This window comes from Pyrenophora tritici-repentis, chromosome 5 (assembly GCF_003171515.1).
Source record: "Pyrenophora tritici-repentis strain M4 chromosome 5, whole genome shotgun sequence".
In the NCBI taxonomy this organism is placed as follows: Eukaryota; Fungi; Ascomycota; class Dothideomycetes; order Pleosporales; family Pleosporaceae; genus Pyrenophora; species Pyrenophora tritici-repentis.
In genome coordinates, this window is record NC_089394.1 from 3,359,971 (window position 1) to 3,381,974 (window position 22,004).

Below are 22,004 nucleotides of genomic sequence, written 5' to 3' on the forward strand. Positions count from 1 at the left end.
GAGCACCCAGATTCTGTGGATCAGTTAAAATTAGTCAGCGCGCACGATCCACCGCGATCCAACTGATCGAACTGCGTTGGATCAGAAACAACACAATACGACACCACATCAGACCAGAATAATACAATTAATCCCTATCATATTATTAGATTATTATCCCCGTCTTTGATAACCCATCACAATCTGACAACAGTACACGGCAGTTCTTGATGGTTTGACCGGGACCATAGCCGTTACCGTGACACTAGCCGTTACCGTGACACTAGCCGTTACCGTGACACTAGCCGTTACCGTGACACTAGCCGTTACCGTGACACTAGCCGTTACCGTGACACTAGCCGTTACCGTGACATTAGCCGTTACCGTGACACTAGCCGTTACCGTGACACTATCCGTACTCTACTACTCATACTAATAATACAAAGCTACTAATTCCATAGTCAACACCAATGTAAGTCAGATAATTGCGAGCTACACATTGGTTTATTATCCCCTACATATCGACTCTACACTATCGGCTACTATAACTAAGGCTTCAGCTTATCCCCCTTGTATTCGTTGTTCCGTATTTCGTTGTCTCGCTTGCCTTCATAGTAATTGATTAGTAAGTACGAAATCTAGATTTATATTCAAGTGGTTTAACTAATCTTTGCCGTAAGAGTAACAAGCTACTAAGAGAATACTAAGGACTACAATTTATCATGTCGGGTTTTCCGCCTCCTCCAGTAGCTACTATTGATTGGAACAAAGCCGACAATAACCGTCAAGTATATGAAGGTGTGTGCATACTAGGTATTAGAAAATAAAAGACTTATAGTTGTAGTAAATGGTCACATTGAATCCACGTACTCGAAAACCACTGGGAATGGACACCTCTTAAGTTCGTTTCAGATCCTTATATGCGCGTCCACGGCATGTCGCCAGCTCTGAACTACGGCCAACAGGCTTTAGAAGGGTTCAAAGCCTTCCGTACGCCTGGCGATCCCGGTAGAATTGTCCTGTTCCGTCCCAACCTCAACGCCATCCGCTTTCAGCATTCAAGCATCGTCCTTTCGATGCCGCCTGTCCCCGTTGAGATGTTTCTCCGAGCTTGCAGGGCTGCTGTAGCTCTGAACGCTAACTACGTTCCACCGTATGAGTCCGGGGGAGCGCTTTATGTTCGACCGCAGCTGTATGGGACAAGCGCTCACCTTGGACTCAGTGCACCAAGTGAGTATACATTCTGTGTCTTTGTAGTTCCGACAACATGTGCCCACCTTGGAACACAGCCAGTTAAGGCACTTATCTTAGACGATTTTGACCGCGCAGCACCAAAGGGTACAGGTCACGCAAAGGTGGGTGGAAATTATGCACCCGTAATTCGTTGGAGCGACAAGGCACGCGCAGAAGGATTTGGTATCACACTACACTTAGACAGTGTGCATCACAAAGAGGTCGATGAGTTTAGCTCTTGCGCATTCATTGGCGTGCACTCCCAGGGCGATTCAAACATAACATTAGTGGTACCTGACTCTCGTTGCACAATCGATAGCGTCACGAGCGACAGTGTTCAGCATATCGCTCAACAATTGGGATGGAAGGTGGAAAAGCGCCCTGTCGATTACAAAGAGTTGCCCTCTTTTAGCGAAGTCCTTGGAGTGGGGACTTCAGTGGTCCTAATACCGATCAAATCCATCACTCGACGATCTATTACACAAGGAATGCCTAGCACTCCACGCCTCCAAGTTGAGGCTGAGTCTGAGATTATTACATATCTATCCGAAGAACAAAACAAGGGTGGTTTAGTGTTTTCCACGTTGTTGAATCAACTGAGCGCCATCCAACGGGGCAAGGCCTACGACGAGTTTGGATGGCTTTTTACTGTGCACGAAGAAGACCGAAATATCTAACGTCTCTCCCTGAGTGCTGGGATACCTGCCGTGCTGGAACAAATGAGAGGGGTACTTTGACTTTCAACACTTCGCTTTCTGCGCGCATACTGAAAATCTTGAGGAGATTATGACACCTACTATCCATCACCCCGTAGCGAGAAAATCACTAAAGTCTGTCCCTATGTGACGAAAAACCCTGTGTGCCGAAAATAACCAACCGGATCATGAGGGTCGTAGAGAAGAGTATCATCCTTGCGATCCGGTTGGTCATTTTCGGCTCACAGGGTTTTTCGTCACATAAGCGCAGACTTTAGAAAGCTAGTAAAAATACAAATTAACTTTTCACCTCACCCACGCGTGCAACAACTATCTTCATTTACCTCTAATGTATAGCTATTGCTTTTTCTTGTTGAGGCAGTGCCACCTTGTTGCTGTTACAGCGGCTTGTTGCTTTGGCTCAGCTAAATTCATTGCTTCTGCAGTCTTGCATAGACTGCGACAATAGGCAATACATTAGTAGTACCGTCCACGATACAGTGTTTGTATACTTTAGTTTTTTATGCCTCTTATCTGATAAGTTCTCACATTGCTAGGTACTGCTTTGGTCAGCTCTTCGAGCTTCGACAGATCGCGCTTCGGGTTTAAGATATTGTAATGCTTCTAGATACCATCTACAGCAACTTTCTCTCCTAGTAGCTAGAACTATAACTCCTGGTCAGCTGGTTGTTCCTGTACAACAGTCACTCGTGTGACATTAGTGTCGCCATACGGCATCGTTATCTCAGTCGAGTTAACAAGATAAAGGTGAAAGTAGTCGTTGTCATTTACACATCTACAGCCATTTTAGTACTGAGTTACATAGCCCTAAGAAATACACACCAAACTCACAACTATGGGCGAGGCATAGCAAGGATAGGCTAGGTCAATTCATATCTAACAAGGCAAGCGTAATTATGCACTACGAATCCTGATGTAATAGATCACGTAAGAAACTAACTAGTTATGCTAGATAATAAACAATCGCTGGCATAGTAATTGCTTTAAGCTGACCGAGATTTTTCCCTTTAAAATGCGTTTCTAGGAACGAGAACAGAATTGTAAGATAGGGCCGTGTTTCTGGCCTGATATATAATCCTGGAGCATGTACTCAGGCGGTACTATATCATCAATAGTAGAACACAGCTCTTCGGCATCAGCTATGCGAAAGTCGAATTTCCAGAGGAGATGAGCAAATGTTAACATGATCTGTGCGATTGCAAGAGGTTTTCCAACGCAACTACGTGGCCCAATGTTGAAAGGAAAATATGGTTGGCGGAGATTTTTGTGCTCTTGATTCTCGGACTTTGCTGCACCTTTGTTCGGAAGCCATCGCTCGGGTATGTAAGTATCCGGATCGGACCAATTTTGGGGGCTGCGGTGCATAGCATAGATGCCAGAACCAACCTCGCAACCAGCTGGTATATAGTCTCCGTTGATCTGGGTCCCACCTATTTCCACTTCTCGCCAGAGAGGCCCTCCAGCAGGAGGCGTGATGCGCAGCGCTTCGTCGAGACATGCCCGAAGAAATACACACGAATTGAGTTTGGGACCAAAGACTATGTCGCCCTCGGAATCGAATATTGTCCGTACCTCCTCTCTCGCACGTGAATAGCATCGTGGTGACCAGCTTAAATAGTGAGATAGAGATGCCATCGCTGTAGACGTTGTATCAGTTCCTAGCAACGTATTGTTAGAGAGAAGAACGTTTAGTATTATACATAAGAATAGAGGCGGAACTTACCGGCTACTATAAATGTCGCTGTCTCGGTGCTGATTTCTATCGGGCTTAACCCAGTACTAGAGTCAGGATGCTTGCACTGCTGTAGAAAGCTAAAAATGTCCTTGACAGGGCCTGCCGGGCCTTTTTTAAGGCGTTGCTGCAAAAGCTCGCGCAGGAACTTAACAAATTTAGCTCCACCTTCTTTAGCTTTGAAGAATAGTTGTCGATCAAACCCTCTGCTAAGAGCCAGCTCCGGGGCCTGCATAAGTACACCCAGCCGTACGTTTGACTTTTCGATTGCTTCCACTACATAGCGAAAATGTGGTTCTTCCATCGTGCGGTAGTCTAACCCGAAGGTCACAGCCGTTATAACATCAAAAGCAAGATTAGTAACTATGTTCGCTAATGTTAGAACTTTTAGGAAGTAAAAATTGAAGTTGGATGAGAGACTTGCATGAGTGTGCCATATTGATCGAATCCGACCACGCATCGCCACTCTCGCATCCTAGGCAGATTTGGTCATTTATAACCTTACAAAATCTTTGAATTCTTTCCTGGATAGTAGTTTCTAGCACCCTCAGGTTGTTCTCTGAGAATGCCTGGCTTAATATTCTCCGGCGATGTGCATGTTGCACTTTGTCAGACATAGTCAGAGTATTGATCGCCTGCGATGATAAAACACGATACGTTGTAGATTTACGCACGTGCGAGCCTTGACCGTAAATATCTACACATGTAAGCAACAAATATAAAAGAACGATTTACAGCACATGCAAGGATCTTCATCTTACCACGGAGGGCGCCTGGCGTATTAATTAGGATGCGGTTAGGTGCATAACGTACATGACTACCTAGGGCACATCAGCTAATGAGATTTATAATGTGATGGAATTGTTAGCAGATACTAACCATATTTCAGATGACAACGAAGTATGTCCCGATGGATGTCACCTCTCCACGCATGGTACGCGCTGTATAGATTTGTGAATCTTGCTAACACGGGACCAGGGTATTTTGCTAAAGGATGGTACCATGCCCTATGTACTATCCAGCATATAACCTTCCATTAGGTCTCTCGCGTCAGTAAATATTACCGTCTGGTCCTTTTAATTTATAGTAATCGGTGGATGCTTACAGCGACAAAACAGATTACTAGCCAAGGGATGATAACAGTGTTACCTATCCTAGCGTTCTTAAGTAGGTCCATGAGGAAAATCTGCATTCTAGAGTCGTGTTTTTAACGATTTGCGCTTCTTTGTGAATTTAAGTTGTAAGGTAGCTTACACAGAAACATAAATACAAGATACGTTAACTAGTTATAGGAAAGATCTTATACTAAATCAATATAGAGAAGGTTTTAAGACCTTAGACTAATATTATCCGTCACCTGGACGAACAACCGAGAACATAGTTATCAGACGGAAAGCTTTATTGAGAAATGACTAAGCTCGGTAGGGTACTTAGAGTTCCGAGCCACCGGTGGTTTCGGGCCATCCACCCACCAACCACCCAATCCACCACGCGTTTCCACTTTTGAAGCTATACAACTCCACCACAACACGACTAAAATGCCTATAAATGAGCAATCTATACAACGTGCGCTAGCCGATCGCAATGTAAGAGTTTTTCCGAGCCTCCGGGCAGGAAGTAGAGCGTACAATGTGCCCAGAACAACCCTGCAGCGCTGCTAGGCAGGTGCAACGCGCTACGCAATCGCCCACCAGCTACAGCAGCGCCTAACTCCCGAACAAGAACAGCACCTAAATAGTCGATTGGATTCTAATCGAAGATCAGCGCGCAATGCCGCCCACCCATTCTATAGTACGAGCTGTTGCGACCCAATTGCTGGCCATGAACGGTGACGACCGCCCGTTTGGGCGCGGCTGGGTATCCCAGTTCCTCCGGCGAACCAGCGGACCCATTCGGTAGTCGGTAGATCTATCCATGCCGCCCGAGCTGAGGCAGCCGATCCGACCGCGATTCGAGCTTTCATCGAGCTCTTTGAGCACACCCGACGCCAGTACAACATCTTGTTGGAAGATATATACAGTATAGATGAGACTGGACTTAGGATAGGCATTTGCAACAACCCCATGGCGTTAAGTTCATCTAAGAAAAGAAAAACTTACCGGAAATCTCCAGAAAACCGAGAGTGGATATCGATAGTTGAGTGCGTCTTGGCTACCAGCCACACGCTACGCCCGGTAGTAATATTCAAGGGACAGCATCTCGAAGCCAGCTAGTTCCCGTTAGAATCTATACCAGATTGGCTGTATGCAACGTCAGAAAACGGCTGGGCTTCGAACAGTACAGGCCTTGAGTGGTTACGCCGCGTTTTTATACCGGAAACCACTCACAATCAATCACGCAGTCGTGTCCTAATACCCGACGGCCATGGCTCTCATACCAATGTTGAGTTCATGTCGGAGTGCTACACCCACCAGATACAACTACTCTAACCAAGCTTAACGTCCTTTTTCTCGTATTCCTCTTCTGACGTTCTACTAAACATATGCCGGGTTGAATTTCCGACTTTGCAAAAGAAAAGCCCTTGCAATTCAGACGTGAGGCTGTACCTACATATGCGCCTAGCGTTGCAGGCCTGCGTCGACCGACTGCGCCACAAAAGCTAAGGGTGCCTTACTAAGGGAAAGAGCCGAATTTCTTGCTTTAGCTATCTAAAACTCCGTGTTTCCAGTGCTTTGAGTCATACAAGAGAAGATGAGGTGGCCAGATCCTAGGAGCTAGCACAGGAACTAAAGTCTGTCCCTATGTGACGAAAAACCCCGTGTGCCGAGAACGACCAACCGGGTCGCAAAGATGACACACTTCTCTTGGACCCTCGTAATCCGATTGGTCATTTTCGGCACACAGGTTTTTCGTCACATAGAGACAGACTTTAGGAGAAGATTGACCCACGGCATTGCTGACAAGAGCTGGTACTATTCAGGTAAGGTCACCATGAAACGAGAGAGGCTTAGCATGGGATCAAAAGTCACCTGCTTACGGAAACCAGAAGGTGCAACTGCATGAGAATGTAAGTGCGAGGTGAGAGCTTGGATCTAATTGGATGTAACTGTTGAGAGCGTTACATGCCGAAGCGATCCTCCGTGTTGCGTTATTATGACGTGTAGTACGAAAGAGAATGACCTGTAACTACTCAATCTAACGTGTTCAAAGCATGCAATTTGTGCGGAGAAGAACATGCAACTACAACACACAAATGCTCAGTGTGTAATACAAAAGGAAAACCCTGCAACCATACACTCCCTCACTGTATTAACTGCAAAGAGCCCCACTTTACAAACAGCAAAGAGTGCGAACTCTACCTAGCAGTAACAAAGAGCATCCCCGCAGGATTTTAATGTTGAACAACATTAGAATCCTCCAAGTCAATCTCAACAAGAGCATTACAGCGACTGAGTCTACACTGCAACTTGCAGTTGAACTTAAAGCTTATTGGAACAAGGTCTCCTCTGGTGGTATGACTACCATAGGGAACCGAGTAGAGGTATGTTAGGTCACCACGTATTGGATTGAACTACACTAAGAGCTGTTGTTCTGTCTTCTTATTATCATGATGATCTGGGGATTTACATGACAGATCATCATTCCGCGTCGGTCCTTCTGCTCGGGCTTACTCCACGAACCTCACCTCGCCGACCTGGACTGAACCTAACATATTCTTAACACTCCCCCTCAGGGCAGGTCCGGTCCAAGGACAACTCCTAATTGGTTCTTGAATTTCTCGAATGCGACTCGCTGCAACGGCTTTGTCATTCCATCAGCCACCATATCTACAGTTGGCACGTAGGCCACGTCGAGTTTACCTTGTTCTGCTAGGTCTCTGATAAAATGATAACAGACGTCGATGTGCTTTGATCTTTCGTGAAGGTGAGGGTTCTTTGTAAGTGCAATGGCACCCTGGTTATCTCCTAGCATCTGGACCTTGTTGGTGTCTTTTCCAATGTACTTTGGGAACCCAAGATCTCTGAACATTTGAGCAATCCACTGGCCTTGCTTACAGCATGTTGATAGTGCGATGTATTCAGATTCGCAGCTTGACGTTGCAACAGACCGTTGCTTCTTGCTAGACCATGATATTGGACCTCCGTAGAACATTGCAGTGCTCCCTGAAACGCTCTTTCGGTCTACCATGTCGCTTGCCCAGTCAGCATCAGAGTAGATGACAAATTGCGAGTGTACTCCCCCTGGTCCGTAGAGTAGCTTCATTGTTACTGTCGACCTTAGATATCGTAGCAGGTTCTTCAACGCATGGCCATGATGTTCTGCTGGATCGCTCATGTATTGGCTTAGCTTTCCGAGGGTGAATGCAATGTCTGGGCGTGTAAGAACCATAGCAAACATAAGGCTCCCTATCACTTGCTGGTATTCAGTGATGTCGATTCGGGTGTCGTTGTTAGTGGCTGGCCTAAATGACGTGTAATCTGCGGATGGAATCTTCTTGTCTCTGTGTTGTTTGCTAGACATTCCAAACTTGTCAAGTACTGCGTGTATGTACTGTTCTTGATCGAGGTAGATTGTGCGGCGCTTTCTGTCTCGCGTAACTCGTACTCCAAGGATCTTATGAATCTCCCCTAGGTTCTTGGTGTTGAATCTTCCAGAAAGCTTCTTGTAGAACCAATCAATTTGAGCTCGATCTTTTGCGGCAACAGCAATGTCGTCAACGTAGACGAGGATACGGAGTTGTTTTTCTTCGTGGATAAACATGCACGGGTCGGCAAGGCTTTGCACGAATCCCCATGCCAGAAGTTCTTTCTTTATTAACAAGTTCCAGTCACGAGCAGCTTGTTTGAGTCCATATAGGCTGCGGAGAACTTTAAGGACGTATCCTTTCTTAACTTCTACTCCCTGGGGTTGCTTAAGAAAGATCTCTTCCTTCAAATGCGACTCTGTGAAAGCATTCTTGATGTCAAAGTGAAAACATTCTAGGTTTTCCGCTGCGACAGTGGCCATAAACAGACGTAAGGTGTCCATGCGAACTGTCGGGGCGAAAGTCTCGTTGTAGTCTGTTCCGTGTACTTGCGTAAAACCTCTTGCCACAAGGCGTGCCTTAAACCTCTCAACAGTCCCGTCGAGATTTGTTTTGACTGTAAAAACCCACTTTGAATCAACCATGTTCGCGTCTTTTGGCTTTGGAACTTCCTCCCAGGTTCGATTCTCCATTAACGCGATTATCTCTTCAAGTATTGCTGCTTTCCATTGCTTTCCATACTTTGGGTCGTTGATAGCTTGCTCGTGTGTCTGGGGGATCTGGATTCCTGCGATCTCGGTTGCTGCAAAAGCCTTCTCAGATAGTCGTGTTTGCTCTTCTATAAGGCCAGCTTGGGCTAGCATAGCTTTAACGATCTTGCTAAATCTCTCGTCCTCAACAACCTCTTCGTTAGACCTCTTTCGTTTGGCTTGTCTGGTGAAGTATCGTGGAGCCTCCTCTTCTCGTACAGACTGGGTATACGGTTCTTCGGGTCCCTCTTCGTCCACAAGATTAGGAACCCGCTCATCAGATGGTGCAGTAGGGGGAATAGTCGTTAGCTTCCCTGGTCTTCCTCTGTGACGCTTAACTGGTTCGGGAGTTAGCTCTGCCGACGACAGTTCTATTGGGTTCTCGGGAACTGGCTCCACTATTTCTGCAGGAGATGGTTCCATTGGTTCGACAGGAGATGGTTCCATTAGTTCGACAGGAGATGGTTCCATTAGTTCGACAGGAGATGGTTCTATTGGTTCTGCAGGAGATAGTTCCATTGATTTGGCAGGAGGTGGTTCCATTGGTTCTGCAGGAGATGATTCCAGATCCTTCCTAGGTCTTCCTCTTGGTTTTCGGTCTGGCATCGTATTCTGCGTCCCTTGTGGTCCAGCTGGTATGTTTCGCAGTCGTAGTTCAACTTTTCCTCCAGGGGTGTATTCGTCCACTGATAATCGGCTTGTCCTTGAGGTGTATCCAAGCTCTGGCGAATAGAACTTGAACTGCTTGTTTGTTGTCTCAGAATATCCCATGAATACTCCAACTCTGCCACGGTCCACGAGCTTGTCATGTCGTTGGTCTGCTGGAATCGTTTTGGGGTTGATGTAAGAATAGCATTTGCTCCCCCATACACGGATGTGGTCAATGGATGGTTTCGTTCCTGTGAATGCCTCTTCAGGACTGACTTGCTTTCCATTGATCGTGGGTCCTGTGTTTGTGCGGTTTCGCAGGTATGCGTCTGCTTCGACAGCTTCATCCCAAAACTCAATTGGTAAACCAGCGTCTTTCAGCATTGCTCTCATATCAGCTTCAGCGGTTTGGATGTTTCGCTCAGCTGGTCCATTCTGGTGTGAGGAAGCAATTGTTGTAGGCTGAATTTCCACGCCCTGTGTAACTCTCCATTCCTCGGCTTGCTGTAGAAGTTCTGGTGCGTTGTCAGTTCCAGCAGCTTTAACCTTTTCGCCAGTTTGATGTTCTACAAAGGTCTTCCAGATTTGGAGTTCCCTTTGTGCGTCTCCCTTTTTCTTCAGCGGGATAACCCAGTTTTTTCGCGTGTAACTGTCAATAATAAGGAGGAACCACCTGTTTCCTCGCAGAGATGTTGGAAAGGGTCCTGCAATGTCAAACTGTACTAAGGCTAGCTTCGTGGCCTTATGCTCTCTCAGCTGCTTAGGGATGCTGTTCTTCATTTTCGTCAGAGAACACACTTCGCAGATTTCTATCTTCTCTGGAACTTGAATCTTCTTCTGGAGAGTTGTAACTTCGTGGAGTTTAGCAATCTTTGCAGGTCCTAGGTGTGCGAAGCGTCTGTGATACAGCAAGTATCTCTCCTTTTCATTAACCTTAAGCTCGCTCTTAACTGGTGCATGGAGTTCCGTGCCTAGAAATGCTGTTTCTTGGTATCCATCGGCAATGTGTGACACTACGTAGAGGCCGTCGTCCATAGTTGCTTCAATAATAACCTTCTTTCCTAGTTTGAAGTATAGTGCGTGTGAATTGAAACGACCCTTCAGGCTTGCTGCGCAAATTCTTCTTCCTGATAACAAATTGACTCCAAGGTTAGGTACAAGCAGTACTTCTGACAGCCATGTCGACGATCCATCCTTACACACCACTTGAGCTTCTCCTTTCCAGTCCGCATATAATTCTCCCCCTCCAACCCGAACGACTCTTCGTTTGATCTTAATCATTCGTCTAAATAATGAGGGTTGGTCAGACATGTGAGAGGATGCGCCAGTGTCGGCAGCCCAGGTAGATGGAGAGGCCTTACCGACGATGTCTTTTGAGAGACGGCATGTCTCAATTTCCTCGGGTTCGGAGTCTGAGGTCTCAGATAATTCATCTGACTCTGAATTGACTTCTTCGGCTCCATATGCTTTGCCAGTCCTTTTGTGGGAATTCCTTTGCTTAGGTGTCTTAACGAGCAGCTTAGATGATTTCTTAGCGTCGTATTCCTTAAGGAGCTTTCGAGCTCTCTCACGTCTTGGGCAGTCTCGTACGCCATGGGCTCCATCACAAAGGAAGCATTGGACCGTGAATTTGGCACCAGATTCGGAGTCAGACGATAGTGGCGAGTTCTTATGATTTCGACGCCTGTAAGGCGGAACATACTTCTCCGTCTTTCGGAATGCTGGAAGAGCTTTTTCGTTGGCGTCTTGCTGGTCTCGAACCTCCTTCTCTTCCAGAAACTTAAGTTTCTGTTCAACCGTGAGGTTAAGTTGGGCGTTTAAGGTGTCAATCGTAGTCTTGAATTCTTTCGGAAGTGATCTGATAAGAACGAGTAGTAGTGCAGAGTCCTTGTAAGCTCCGTTGGTGTCGGCGTCTGCTGCTACAAGTTTACGTCGGTAGTCCTTTAGCTTCTCCCATGATCCAACAATCGTGTTCCCGGGATTAAATGTGAACGTTTGAATTCTAGTCATGTATATGTTGGCAGTTGTGGCGTCAGTTTGGGTGTACTTCTTTTGTAGGTAGGCCCAGAATTGGAAGGCAGTATCGTATTCGTCAATGAGGGCTTGGTCATCCTCGCTAAGCGACCGAAACAAGAGATCGATTGCAGTGGCTTCATCTTCTAGGTACTTGTCTCTTTTTTCAATGTTGACGCGGATCTTGGTATGCTTGTCTGTTTCAGCAATTTCCAACTCTTCCATAGCCTCCGTTAGTCTACTAGCTGTTGCTATTTGACAGTGCTGTACCAGATTTTTCTCGCAGACATAGAAGACTTTCTTCCCCTTAAGCTTGACCTTGTTTCGGCGAAACCAAGTATCGTGGTTTTCGGCTGTGAGCTGGGGGATCTTCCATTCTTCCTTCTCTGCAGCCATCTTGTGCGGGTGATGCGGTTGATTCGGGCGATGCGGGCGATGCGGGCGATGCGGGCGATGCGGGCGATGCGGGCGATGCGGGCGATGTTCTGCGGGTGGTGCAGTCGTTATCGGTTCTCGAGCGTGGAGACGGTGTGTGTAAGTATGATTGCGTGTCAACCGCGTTGTACACGACTTTTTCTCTTTTCCGATTCCTGCTTGAATCTAAGTCCTTCGTGACTTGGGTGAGTGTTTTCGATTCCTTCTCGAATCTAAGTCCTTCGTGACTTGGTTAGGTGTTTAAAACCAATAACGTTGGGTTAGGCAACCGGGCTCATAACCTATTGGAACAAGGTCTCCTCTGGTGGTATGACTACCATAGGGAACCGAGTAGAGGTATGTTAGGTCACCACGTATTGGATTGAACTACACTAAGAGCTGTTGTTCTGTCTTCTTATTATCATGATGATCTGGGGATTTACATGACAGATCATCATTCCGCGTCGGTCCTTCTGCTCGGGCTTACTTCCACGAGCCTCATCCCCGCCGACCTGGACTGAACCTTACATCTTCTCAACAAAGCTGATATAATTGCAATTCAAGAGCCATGGCTAACCACCAACGACAACTACGCAACAGCAAGATCTATAAATCACACTGCGTTTATCCAGATCTTACCAGTAACAAACCTACCCGTCCGCCCTAGGGTTCTATTTTATATATCTAGAACACTGGAAGCAGAGACATTCACCCAACACGACTTCAAAACAGACCCAGACGCAATGGCTATTACAATAAAAGGTTCTAATTTCCAATTTAACCTATTTAACGTATACAACCAAACAAACGCCGAAGGGGAAAAAACACTGCCTAGAGCTATACTCAACACCAAGCTTCCGCCAAGTTTTATCTTAGTACTAGATAGCAACGAGCACCATCCATTGTGGGACCCGCTATGCCCAACGACGAGCCAAGGAGCACAGCCATTTATTGACTGGATTGAAGAACAAGACCTAGAGCTCCTAAACACACCAGGAGTAGGCACATTCTTCAGACCACACCTATCTAGAGAAACAGTCCTAGACCTCTCACTTGTCACTCCAGACTTGGCTAGCGAAGCTACGGACTGGCAGACTATACCTGAAACTGGATCAGATCACTACGGCCTCCTATTCTCCATCCAAACAAACGCAGACCTTGTAGAAAACCCGACAAATCAACCCAGATTTAATACTGCAAAGGCTGATTGGGACACCTTCAACAAGGAACTAGAAACGGCAATCCAAAACAGTCAGACCTTGCAAGATATGGACCAGATCAGTGATCCAAGAAAGGCAGACTCAATGGACCTTCTCCTCGGCAACAATACAGAGCTAGAGCAACAGCTAGAAGAGATTGGCAAAGCAATAACTCAAGCAATCCAAACTGCAGCAAACAAAGCTATCCCTATCACTAGACTTGGTCCAAAACCAAAAGCTTGGTGGAACAAAGAGCTGACAAAGCTACGACAAGACACTTCCCACTATAGAAGGATTTTTAAAGAAAAGCTCGAAACTACTGCGATACACGACGCCTACCTAGAGAAAAGAGACTTCCTACGTGCACGAAACACCTACAACAAGGCAATCAAAGACGCTAAAAGGAAACACTGGAATGAATTCCTAGAGAAGGAGGACCCGCAGTCAATCTACAAAGCCATGGCATACACAAAGGATAATAAAGTCAAAATAATTCCACCTATACAAGGAGAAACATCATTCGACAAGAAATGCCAAGCGTTCCGCAACACGCTATTCCCACCACCGCCCACAACCGAAGCGCCCACATTCACCAACTACCAGGAAAAGAGATGGGATTGGCCAGCACTATCCACGACTGAACTAGAACGAGCATGCTCAAGTCAAGTCAAAAGTAGTACCCCAGGACCAGATGCAATAACACAAGACATAATCACAGCCGCGTACAAAGCTCAACCGCAAACGATGTTTAAAGCTTTCTCACTCCTATTCGACTACGGATACCACCCAAAATGCTGGAAACAAGCTACAGGAGCTGTTCTCAAAAAGGCATCAAAACCAGACTATTCAATCCCAAAAGCCTACAGAGTCATTACTCTATTAAGCTGTTTAGGAAAGATTAACGAGAGGATCACCGCAAGTAGGCTGAGCAATCTAGCAGAAATCACAGAGCTACTACACCTAACCCAAATTGGGGGTAGACTCAAGAAATCTGCAATAGATGCAGCTATGCTACTCATCGACCAAATCCAGCACCAGAAACAGAAAGGCCAAATAACATCAACTATCTTCCTGGACGTAAAGGGAGCATTTGACCACGTCTCACACAATCAATTCCTGCGAACACTTAAGAAGCTAGGCCTCCCAATTAGTCTTATCACTTGGACAAAATCCTTCTTCTCAAATAGATCGCTAAGACTCTCCTTCGACAATAAGACACAAGAATTCTCCGAGATAATAGCTGGGATACCTTAAGGCAGCCTAGTGTCTCCGATCTTCTTTCTTATCTACACCAGAGACCTCTTCCCAGGACTACAAAGCTTCAACCTATCCTATATCGACGACCTATCTCTATCGACATCCTCAACATCTCTAAAGAAAAACGTCAAAATACTAGAACAGCAAGTCCGCCTACTATCTCACCGAGGGAAAAACTTAGCGATTATGTTCGATATAGCTAAGACAGAGCTCATTCACTTTACCGCCAAGAAAGAGAGAAAAGAGAGAAGCCTACAGCTTCCAGACAACACCATTGTAGAACCGAAAGACACAATCAAATGGCTAGGCATCCACATAGACAATAGACTGTCTTTCAAGGAACATATTGCTACACGCGTAAGCCAAGCAACAAAAGCATTTCACAGGCTAGGGAGACTGGCCAACATCGAAAGAGGACTCTCCCCAAAAGCAGTACGACAACTATACCTAGCCTGCGTCACAAGCGTTGCAGACTACGGATCACAAATATACTGGAAGAACCAAAGCTACGCCACTAGCCTCCTACAATCACTGCACAACCTAGCGTGTAGGAAGATAATTGGAGTGTTTAGAACGTCACCATCCCTACCAACAAGCATTGAATCCGGACTTACGTCACCTGCAATTAGACTCAACACCAACAACCGAAAGTATGCGTCTAGAGCACACCAGCTATCCAGCAACCACCCAATCCAGAAAGCAATTACAAGGATCACAAATACAGACAAAGCTAGCTACAAAAAGCCAAACCAGCATAGACAACTATATACTATTGTTAAGTCAATCCAGAGAGAGACAACAATAGCGTAGAAAAGATAATCCCATATAGGTTCAGACCGTGGGAAAGTCTTAACTACAAGGTTACTGTATCAAAAAAGAGCAAAGAGGAAGAGGCAATTGCACACGCGGATTATATCCTATCAAGGAGCGGAGATAACTTCACCGCAATCTACTCAGATGCCTCACAACACGACAAGGGAATAGGGATCGGCGTAGGTGTAGTAGCGTACAGCTCCACCCACGAAGAAACCTTTTCTCAAAAGACAAACATTGGATGCTCCCAACTAGTCTACAACGGTGAACTAGAGGGGATAGCACAGGCATTTGAACACGCGGCTATAGTGGCACAAGAAGGCCAAGAGATCTACGTATACGCAGACAACCAAGCAGCAATTCACAGGCTTAACAACCTATCGGACAACCCGGGACAACAGTGGCTACTAAGATGCATCAGAGCCGCAAAGAGAATAACGACAAAGAAAGCATCTACCCACCTGCAGTGGGCCCAGGACATAACGACGTCAAAGGCAACGAAAAAGCCGACACGCTAGCAAAGGAAGCAGCTAAAGAGAGACCAACAACATCGACCATAGCGAGCCTAGCCTACTTAGGCACAGAAATCAACAAAATACAAAAAACAGAACAACTGATGGAGTACAAGAGGTATACCGACAGGCCCACCAAAAACAGAAGCTCCTACTCAAGGATCTTCAAGCTCAACACACATACAACAATCAAAGTCCCGAAGGGAACACCAAGAGAAATCTCGAGCGCGTTCTACTCACTCAAGCTAGGACATGGATACTTCAACTCCTACCTTAAGAGATTCAACAAGAGAGACTGCAATCTATGTATATGCTACAAACCACAAACACCACAGCATCTACTTCTAGATTGCAAACAGTACAAAGCACATCGGAATACACTCAAAGAAGCAATACCACACAGACCCATCACCCTCCCACTTCTCCTCCAAACAAAGACAGGCATCAAAGCTACTCTAGCCTTTATTGCAAGTACTGGGATTGGCACGAGAAAATGGCACCTTGGGCAAACCACCGAACAGACAGACACTGTATAAAACTACAAAAACAATATTTCCTTATCCAAAAGAGCCCGCTGCTACATCTCTTTCTATTCACCACACTGCTCTTTAGCACCCGCGCCAATGGAAGACTAGCTCTGAAATTGGAGTACGCAAAACACCACCCAAATTGTACAAGACCCATAGAAACTCCACAACGACCATCATACATAGAACGGCTTAGCCAAAGTCCTACATAGTCACCGACTGATACAGGACTCTAATGGAAATATCTGTGCGTACGATGAGCCAGTTCGCTACCGTGCCCGTGCGCGACACGAGCCAGTTCGCGAGTCGAGCCATCTGAACATCATAACATTGAAAACAGCCCATTTCCACGACGCGATAACTCTACAACCATAGACCCAATTCAAGAAGCAATTAGATATATTGAATCGCGTGAAGCTGGAGATAATTTCTCGTACCGCCAAGTTGCAAAAATGTTCAAAGTCGATCGAACGACGTTGTCGCGAAGACACCGCGGTGTTCAACGATCAAATGCAGCCTACAACGAACAGAAGCTCCTACTCAGCCCACAACAAGAGGATGAACTTGTAAAATACACAGAAAGATGCACAAGGCGAGGCTTGCCACCTACACGAGAGATGATACAAAATTTCGCCGGGACAGTAGTGAAGTGGGAGGTTTCTGAAAGCTGGGTTACGCGGTTTCTCCATCGCCACACCGACGACCTCACCATTAAATGGAGTGCCGGGATCGATCGCAACCGGCACCAGGCTGACTCTGAAGAAAGATACAAGCTCTACTTTGACATGTTGCACTCGAAGATGCGAGAGCACAACGTCGAGGCGCGCAATACGTACAATATGGATGAGAAGGGCTTCTTTGTTGGCATCACATCACGCTCAAAGCGCGTCTTTTCGAAGGCAGTATGGGCTTCAAAAGAGCGTACAGCGGCGGTTCAAGATGGCAACAGGGAATGGATAACGCTGCTGGCTTGCGTATGCGCTTCTGGGGATGCACTGCCGCCCGCTCTCATCTACCAGGGCACCTCAGGGCTTCAATCAGGCTGGGTCGACGCCGTAGAGGTCGGTAAACACGAGGTTTTCTTCTCAAATTCAGGCTCAGGATGGAGCAACAATGATATAGGATTGGCCTGGCTTGAACAGGTGTTCCAGCGCTGTACGAAGCAGAAAGCGGGCCGCAGCTACAGGCTTCTCATCCTTGACGGCCATGGCAGCCATGTAACGACTGATTTCATAGATTTTTGCGACGGCAATCGCATTCTCCTCGCTATCTTCCCCCGCACGCTACCCACAGCCTCCAGCCGCTTGATGTGGTCCTCTTCGCGCCGCTCTCGAAGTACTACTCTCAAGAACTCGACCGCCACCTTCAGCGCTCGCAAGCGCTATTGCGAGTCACAAAACGCGACTTCTTTAGCTTCTTTTGGCCTGCCTGGGGCTCTACAATGACGCAGGATAACATTTTGAAGAGTTTTCAAGCTACAGGCGTGTGGCCGATGGATGCGGAAGTTATACTCAAACGCTTCTACAACACCAACTCAGAGCAAGATGAGGCTTCAAGACTTGGGCAGCACGGCGACGGCGATAGCTGGAGAGAGCTGCGAAAAGTTTTTGACGCCGCAGTCGATAATAAGGCCAGGCTTGAAGCCCGGCGGCTTGAGGCTTCACTACACTCTCTACAGGTGCAAAACGAGCTCCTCCACTATGAAAACGACGGCCTACTGCAAGCGGCGAAGGGCCAAAAGAAGCACAAGACAAAGAGCAAGACTATGGATCTTCAACGGCGCAAAGAGTACCACGGTGGCGCTGTTTTCTGGTCTCCAAGGAAGCTCCGCGAAGCCCGCGCCCGCGAGGCGACGAAACGACATGAAGCCGAACGCGAACAACTCCAAAAAACTCACGATAGAGAGCTGAAAGCGGCGGCAAAGTTATACCAAAAGCGGCAGGCGGAGGCAGCAAAGGTGGCTCAACAACATGCCGCTGAGGAGCGCAAAATGGCAAAAAAAGCGAAGGCTGAGGAACTTGCCGCCGCGAGGGCGCTCAAAAAGCTGCAACGCGACGCTGCAACCGCACAAAAATCTCACGATACAAGCAATACACCTAAGCGAAAAGCCTCACACAAAGCCGGCAATAATACAGCAAAGCGTCGTCGTGTTAGTAGGCGTGGAAATGGTGCTGTTCCTGCACCTGCGACGCCGCCCGCACCACCCAAAAAGACGACGCGCGGTCGGCAAATCAAGACGCCAACGAGATTCAATTAAATAGAAAGTATCGCATACATCTATAGATCAATACTCCAAAAAATCTCGCGATAATCGCTTTTGTAGGTGGCTCTACAGCCTCATCTTTACAATCTCAATATACATGGTTGGGTGGCTCGACTCGCGAACTGGCTCGTGTCGCGCACGGGCACGGTACCGTGCCGGACGGTCATGTGCCTCGGACGGCTACATGCCCGATCCGCCCCACCAAAACCACCACCACCACCAACTTTGCCACGCCGCGATCACCGCAAATGGAGCCTATCGACGCTGCGCTTACAGCTATACAAGCTTTAGAGCCTGGAGAAAAACTGATATATACTTAAATTGCGAAAAAGTACGGCGTTGAGCCTACGACGCTTAGGCGGCGGCACCAAGGTCTAACCACCTCGCGCGCGGCCTACTATGAAAATCCGCGCGCTCTCCACCCACAACAGGAATTAGAGCTTATACAGTACATCGATCGAATTAGTAAGCAAGGCTTGCCACCTAGTAGAGATACAGTACGCAGGTTTGCTTCACAGCTTGCCCAGAAAGAGCTTGGATACCACTGGGTTGATCGCTTTGTTCAACGCTATCCCAATCTTCTCAAATCAAAACTGGTCACCGCCATGGATCGCAAACGCCACAGAGCGGATTCAGAACTGAAATATAAGCTCTACTTTGAGCTTCTACGCGATAAACTCAGCCAATACCAAGTTGAGCCGCGCCATATCTACAATATGGATGAGAAGGGCTTCATGATTGGAGTCGAATCTCGCTCAAAGAGGATCTTCTCCAGGGCTTCTCTAGAGGGCGGTATCAGAAGATCTTTGATCCAAGATGGCAACCAAGATTGGATAACTCTCATCGCTTGTATCTGCGCTGATGGATCTCACCTTGAGCCAAGCCTCATCTATCAGGGTCAATCTAGATCGATCCAGGACTCGTGGTTGCAAGGCTTTGATCCAGATATTCATCGAGCCCGAATCGCCTCATCCCCTCCGGCTGGTTGAACAACGATATTGGGCTTGAATGGCTCAAACAGGTGTTTGATCCTGCCACCAAAGCAAAAGCTCGATCGTCTTACCGACTATTGTTTGTAGATGGGCATCAGTCTCACCTCACGATGGATTTCCTGGACTATTGTGACCAGAACAAGATCTTGTTAGCGATCTACCCACCTCACGCGACCCATACTTTGCAGCCTCTTGACGTTGGCCTATTTAAGCCTCTATCGACCGCGTACTCCAATGAGCTATCGAGCTTCGTGAATCAATGCCGTGGGCTGCTATCTATCACTAAAAGCCACTTCTTCCCGCTGTTTTGGAGAGCTTGGAAGACCTCATTCAAGGAATCTACAATCCTCCGGGCGTTTGAAGCCACAGGCCTATCGCCATTCAATCCAGAGATAATACTCCAGAAGTTCCGAACTACAGTCCGTGAGAGCGATAGCGAGTCCTCTAACTTTAGTGCGTCTGATTGGAGAAAGATCAGGCAGCTAGTAGATCGTGCGGTCAACCATAAAGAGAGCAGGAAGATCTCGCAGCTTAATCAAACTATCCTTAAGCTATCCACCCGATCATCGCTTGTTGAGCAAAAGAATAAGAAGTTGCGAGAAGCCTTAATTGAGGAGAGGCAGCGCAAGCAGCGATCTCGGCATAGACCACTCGAGCAATCCGAAGGGTACTATGGTGGAGCGGTTTTCTGGTCCCCGCGGAAGGTGAGAGAAGCTCGTAGCGTCCAGGAGCAGAAAGATCGTGATACTGAGCAGCTACAACAACAAAAAGCTGCCGTGATCCAGGCTCGGGAGGATTCAAAGCTAATCAAAGCGCGCGAGATCGATGCGAGGCGTCGGGCGCGAGCGGAGGCGAAGCTACTGAGGGAGAAGAAGAGAACGGATGAAGCCGCCGAGCGAGCAGCTCGTCAAGCAGCCCGCAAAGCAGCAAAACGACTTCAACAAACTATCAAAACTTCCCAGAAGAGTAAGAAGAAGAGCCTTCAAGCTCGTACAAAACCAAAACCAAAAAATCTATCGTTTGTGATCGTGGTGGTGGTGCGCAGCCATCTACTCACCCAACGAGCCCACCACCGATTCGATCGCGACGTGGGCGCGATATCAAGTTGCCAGCCAAACATAAGTAGATGGAATATCGCAATACTATTTCTAGATCGCAATGCCAAAATATCTCACAATAACAGCTATTTAGTGCGGCTCTACAGCCCCATCTTTGTGGTGGTTTTGGTGGGGCGGATCGGGCATGTAGCCGTCCGAGGCACATGACCGTCCGGCACGGTAGTTTGCGTCCACCCCTAGTTTGCGCCCACCCAGCTCAACACGCGATAACACAACAACGCCGCATTCAATATAGATCCTCATGAAGAGGTTTTACAAGGTGCTATCCGCGATCTTGAATCCGGTGTTTTTACGAGCCAGAGAGCAGCTGCTAGGGCTTGGGACGTTCCTCGCAGCTCACTCCGGCGCCGGCTGCAGGGCAGCGTTCCACACGCGATAGCTCATCAACAGCAGCAGCGACTAACACCAGAACAGGAGGCCTTCATAGTTGACTGGATCATCGAGGAGGATACGCGTTCTTTACCTCCATCTCATGCGCGCGTACGAGAAATGGCGACTCGAATACTACGACTTGGTGGCGACCACGAGCCCCTCGGTCAGCGATGGATTTCATCCTTCCTTGCGCGTCAACCTCGAGTTGCAAGTATTGTTGGACGATCGATTGACACCCTAAGAGCTGAGGCTGCGAGCCCTGCTCAGATTCTCGCATTCCTAGAGCTCTTCTACAGGACTCGAATAGAGCTGAATATCAGGGTAGAGGATATATGGAATATGAACGAGACTGGCATCGCACTAGGAGTATGTACCAACTCTCAGGTGGTCGCACGAGCTGGCAAGCGTAAAGCTTACGTCAAAACTCCAGGCGATCACGAGTGGGTATCGATACTTGAGACAATCTCAGCTACTGGGCAGAAACTCAGGTGCATAGTGATATTCAAGGGACAGAGCCTACAGACAACGTGGTTCCCGTCTAGCTCAGTTCCAGACTGGTTATATACCACCTCTAAGAATGGATGGACCTCGCATGAGATAGGAATTGAGTGGCTAAGGTGCATATTCATCCCAGACACTCAGCCTCATGGAGATCAATGGAGGATACTGATACTTGATGGACATGGGTCTCACGTCGATATTGAGTTCATGCTACTCTGCCGTCAGCATAGGATATGGACTATATACCTTCCTCCTCACGCCTCTCATCTCCTCACGCCTCTCATCTCCTACAGCCTCTAGACCTAGCTCCTTTTAGCGTACTCAAGTCAGAGTATAGAGCTAGGATTGGAGCTCTATCTGCTCGTGATGACGCAGCTCCTATAAAGAAGGAGCGCTTTATATCCTCCTGTCATCAAGCTCGAGAGTAAGGCCTCTCTGAGCGCGTTATTCGAGCTGGTCGGAGGGCTACAGGCCTCTGCCCATACAACCCTTCTATTGTCC

General features: G+C 47.3%; 8 protein-coding genes across 8 annotated transcripts; 6 read left to right on the plus strand and 2 right to left on the minus strand.

Moving 5' to 3' along the window:
• Positions 1-914: 914 nt before the first annotated feature.
• Positions 915-1,889, plus strand: PtrM4_112590 (IlvE, Branched-chain amino acid aminotransferase-4-amino-4-deoxychorismate lyase; the record flags this gene model as incomplete). Its single annotated transcript, XM_066108003.1, has 1 exon — positions 915-1,889. The coding sequence occupies one exon, from the start codon at positions 915-917 to the stop codon at positions 1,887-1,889; it is 975 nt and encodes a 324-aa protein (XP_065962452.1).
• Positions 1,890-2,573: 684 nt separating this feature from the next.
• PtrM4_112600 (uncharacterized protein) lies at positions 2,574-3,964 on the minus strand (the record flags this gene model as incomplete). Its single annotated transcript, XM_066108004.1, has 3 exons — positions 2,574-2,579; positions 3,315-3,586; positions 3,652-3,964. 3 exons carry the CDS (start codon positions 3,962-3,964, stop codon positions 2,574-2,576), a joined length of 591 nt encoding a protein of 196 aa, XP_065962453.1.
• A 3,365-nt stretch (positions 3,965-7,329) lies between these two features.
• PtrM4_112610 (UBN2 multi-domain protein) lies at positions 7,330-11,931 on the minus strand (the record flags this gene model as incomplete). The annotated part of the gene is made up of 1 exon (XM_066108005.1): positions 7,330-11,931. The coding sequence occupies one exon, from the start codon at positions 11,929-11,931 to the stop codon at positions 7,330-7,332; it is 4,602 nt and encodes a 1,533-aa protein (XP_065962454.1).
• Positions 11,932-12,692: 761 nt separating this feature from the next.
• Positions 12,693-14,402, plus strand: PtrM4_112620 (uncharacterized protein; the record flags this gene model as incomplete). Its single annotated transcript, XM_066108006.1, has 1 exon — positions 12,693-14,402. The coding sequence occupies one exon, from the start codon at positions 12,693-12,695 to the stop codon at positions 14,400-14,402; it is 1,710 nt and encodes a 569-aa protein (XP_065962455.1).
• Positions 14,403-14,591: 189 nt separating this feature from the next.
• Positions 14,592-16,266, plus strand: PtrM4_112630 (uncharacterized protein; the record flags this gene model as incomplete). The annotated part of the gene is made up of 3 exons (XM_066108007.1): positions 14,592-15,211; positions 15,235-15,553; positions 15,640-16,266. 3 exons carry the CDS (start codon positions 14,592-14,594, stop codon positions 16,264-16,266), a joined length of 1,566 nt encoding a protein of 521 aa, XP_065962456.1.
• Positions 16,267-16,709: 443 nt separating this feature from the next.
• Positions 16,710-18,514, plus strand: PtrM4_112640 (TolA, Membrane protein involved in colicin uptake; the record flags this gene model as incomplete). The annotated part of the gene is made up of 2 exons (XM_066108008.1): positions 16,710-17,474; positions 17,558-18,514. 2 exons carry the CDS (start codon positions 16,710-16,712, stop codon positions 18,512-18,514), a joined length of 1,722 nt encoding a protein of 573 aa, XP_065962457.1.
• Positions 18,515-19,125: 611 nt separating this feature from the next.
• PtrM4_112650 (uncharacterized protein) lies at positions 19,126-19,509 on the plus strand (the record flags this gene model as incomplete). Its single annotated transcript, XM_066108009.1, has 1 exon — positions 19,126-19,509. One exon carries the CDS (start codon positions 19,126-19,128, stop codon positions 19,507-19,509), a length of 384 nt encoding a protein of 127 aa, XP_065962458.1.
• Positions 19,510-19,622: 113 nt separating this feature from the next.
• On the plus strand, positions 19,623-21,803 carry PtrM4_112660 (uncharacterized protein; the record flags this gene model as incomplete). The annotated part of the gene is made up of 2 exons (XM_066108010.1): positions 19,623-20,600; positions 21,045-21,803. 2 exons carry the CDS (start codon positions 19,623-19,625, stop codon positions 21,801-21,803), a joined length of 1,737 nt encoding a protein of 578 aa, XP_065962459.1.
• Positions 21,804-22,004: the final 201 nt, after the last annotated feature.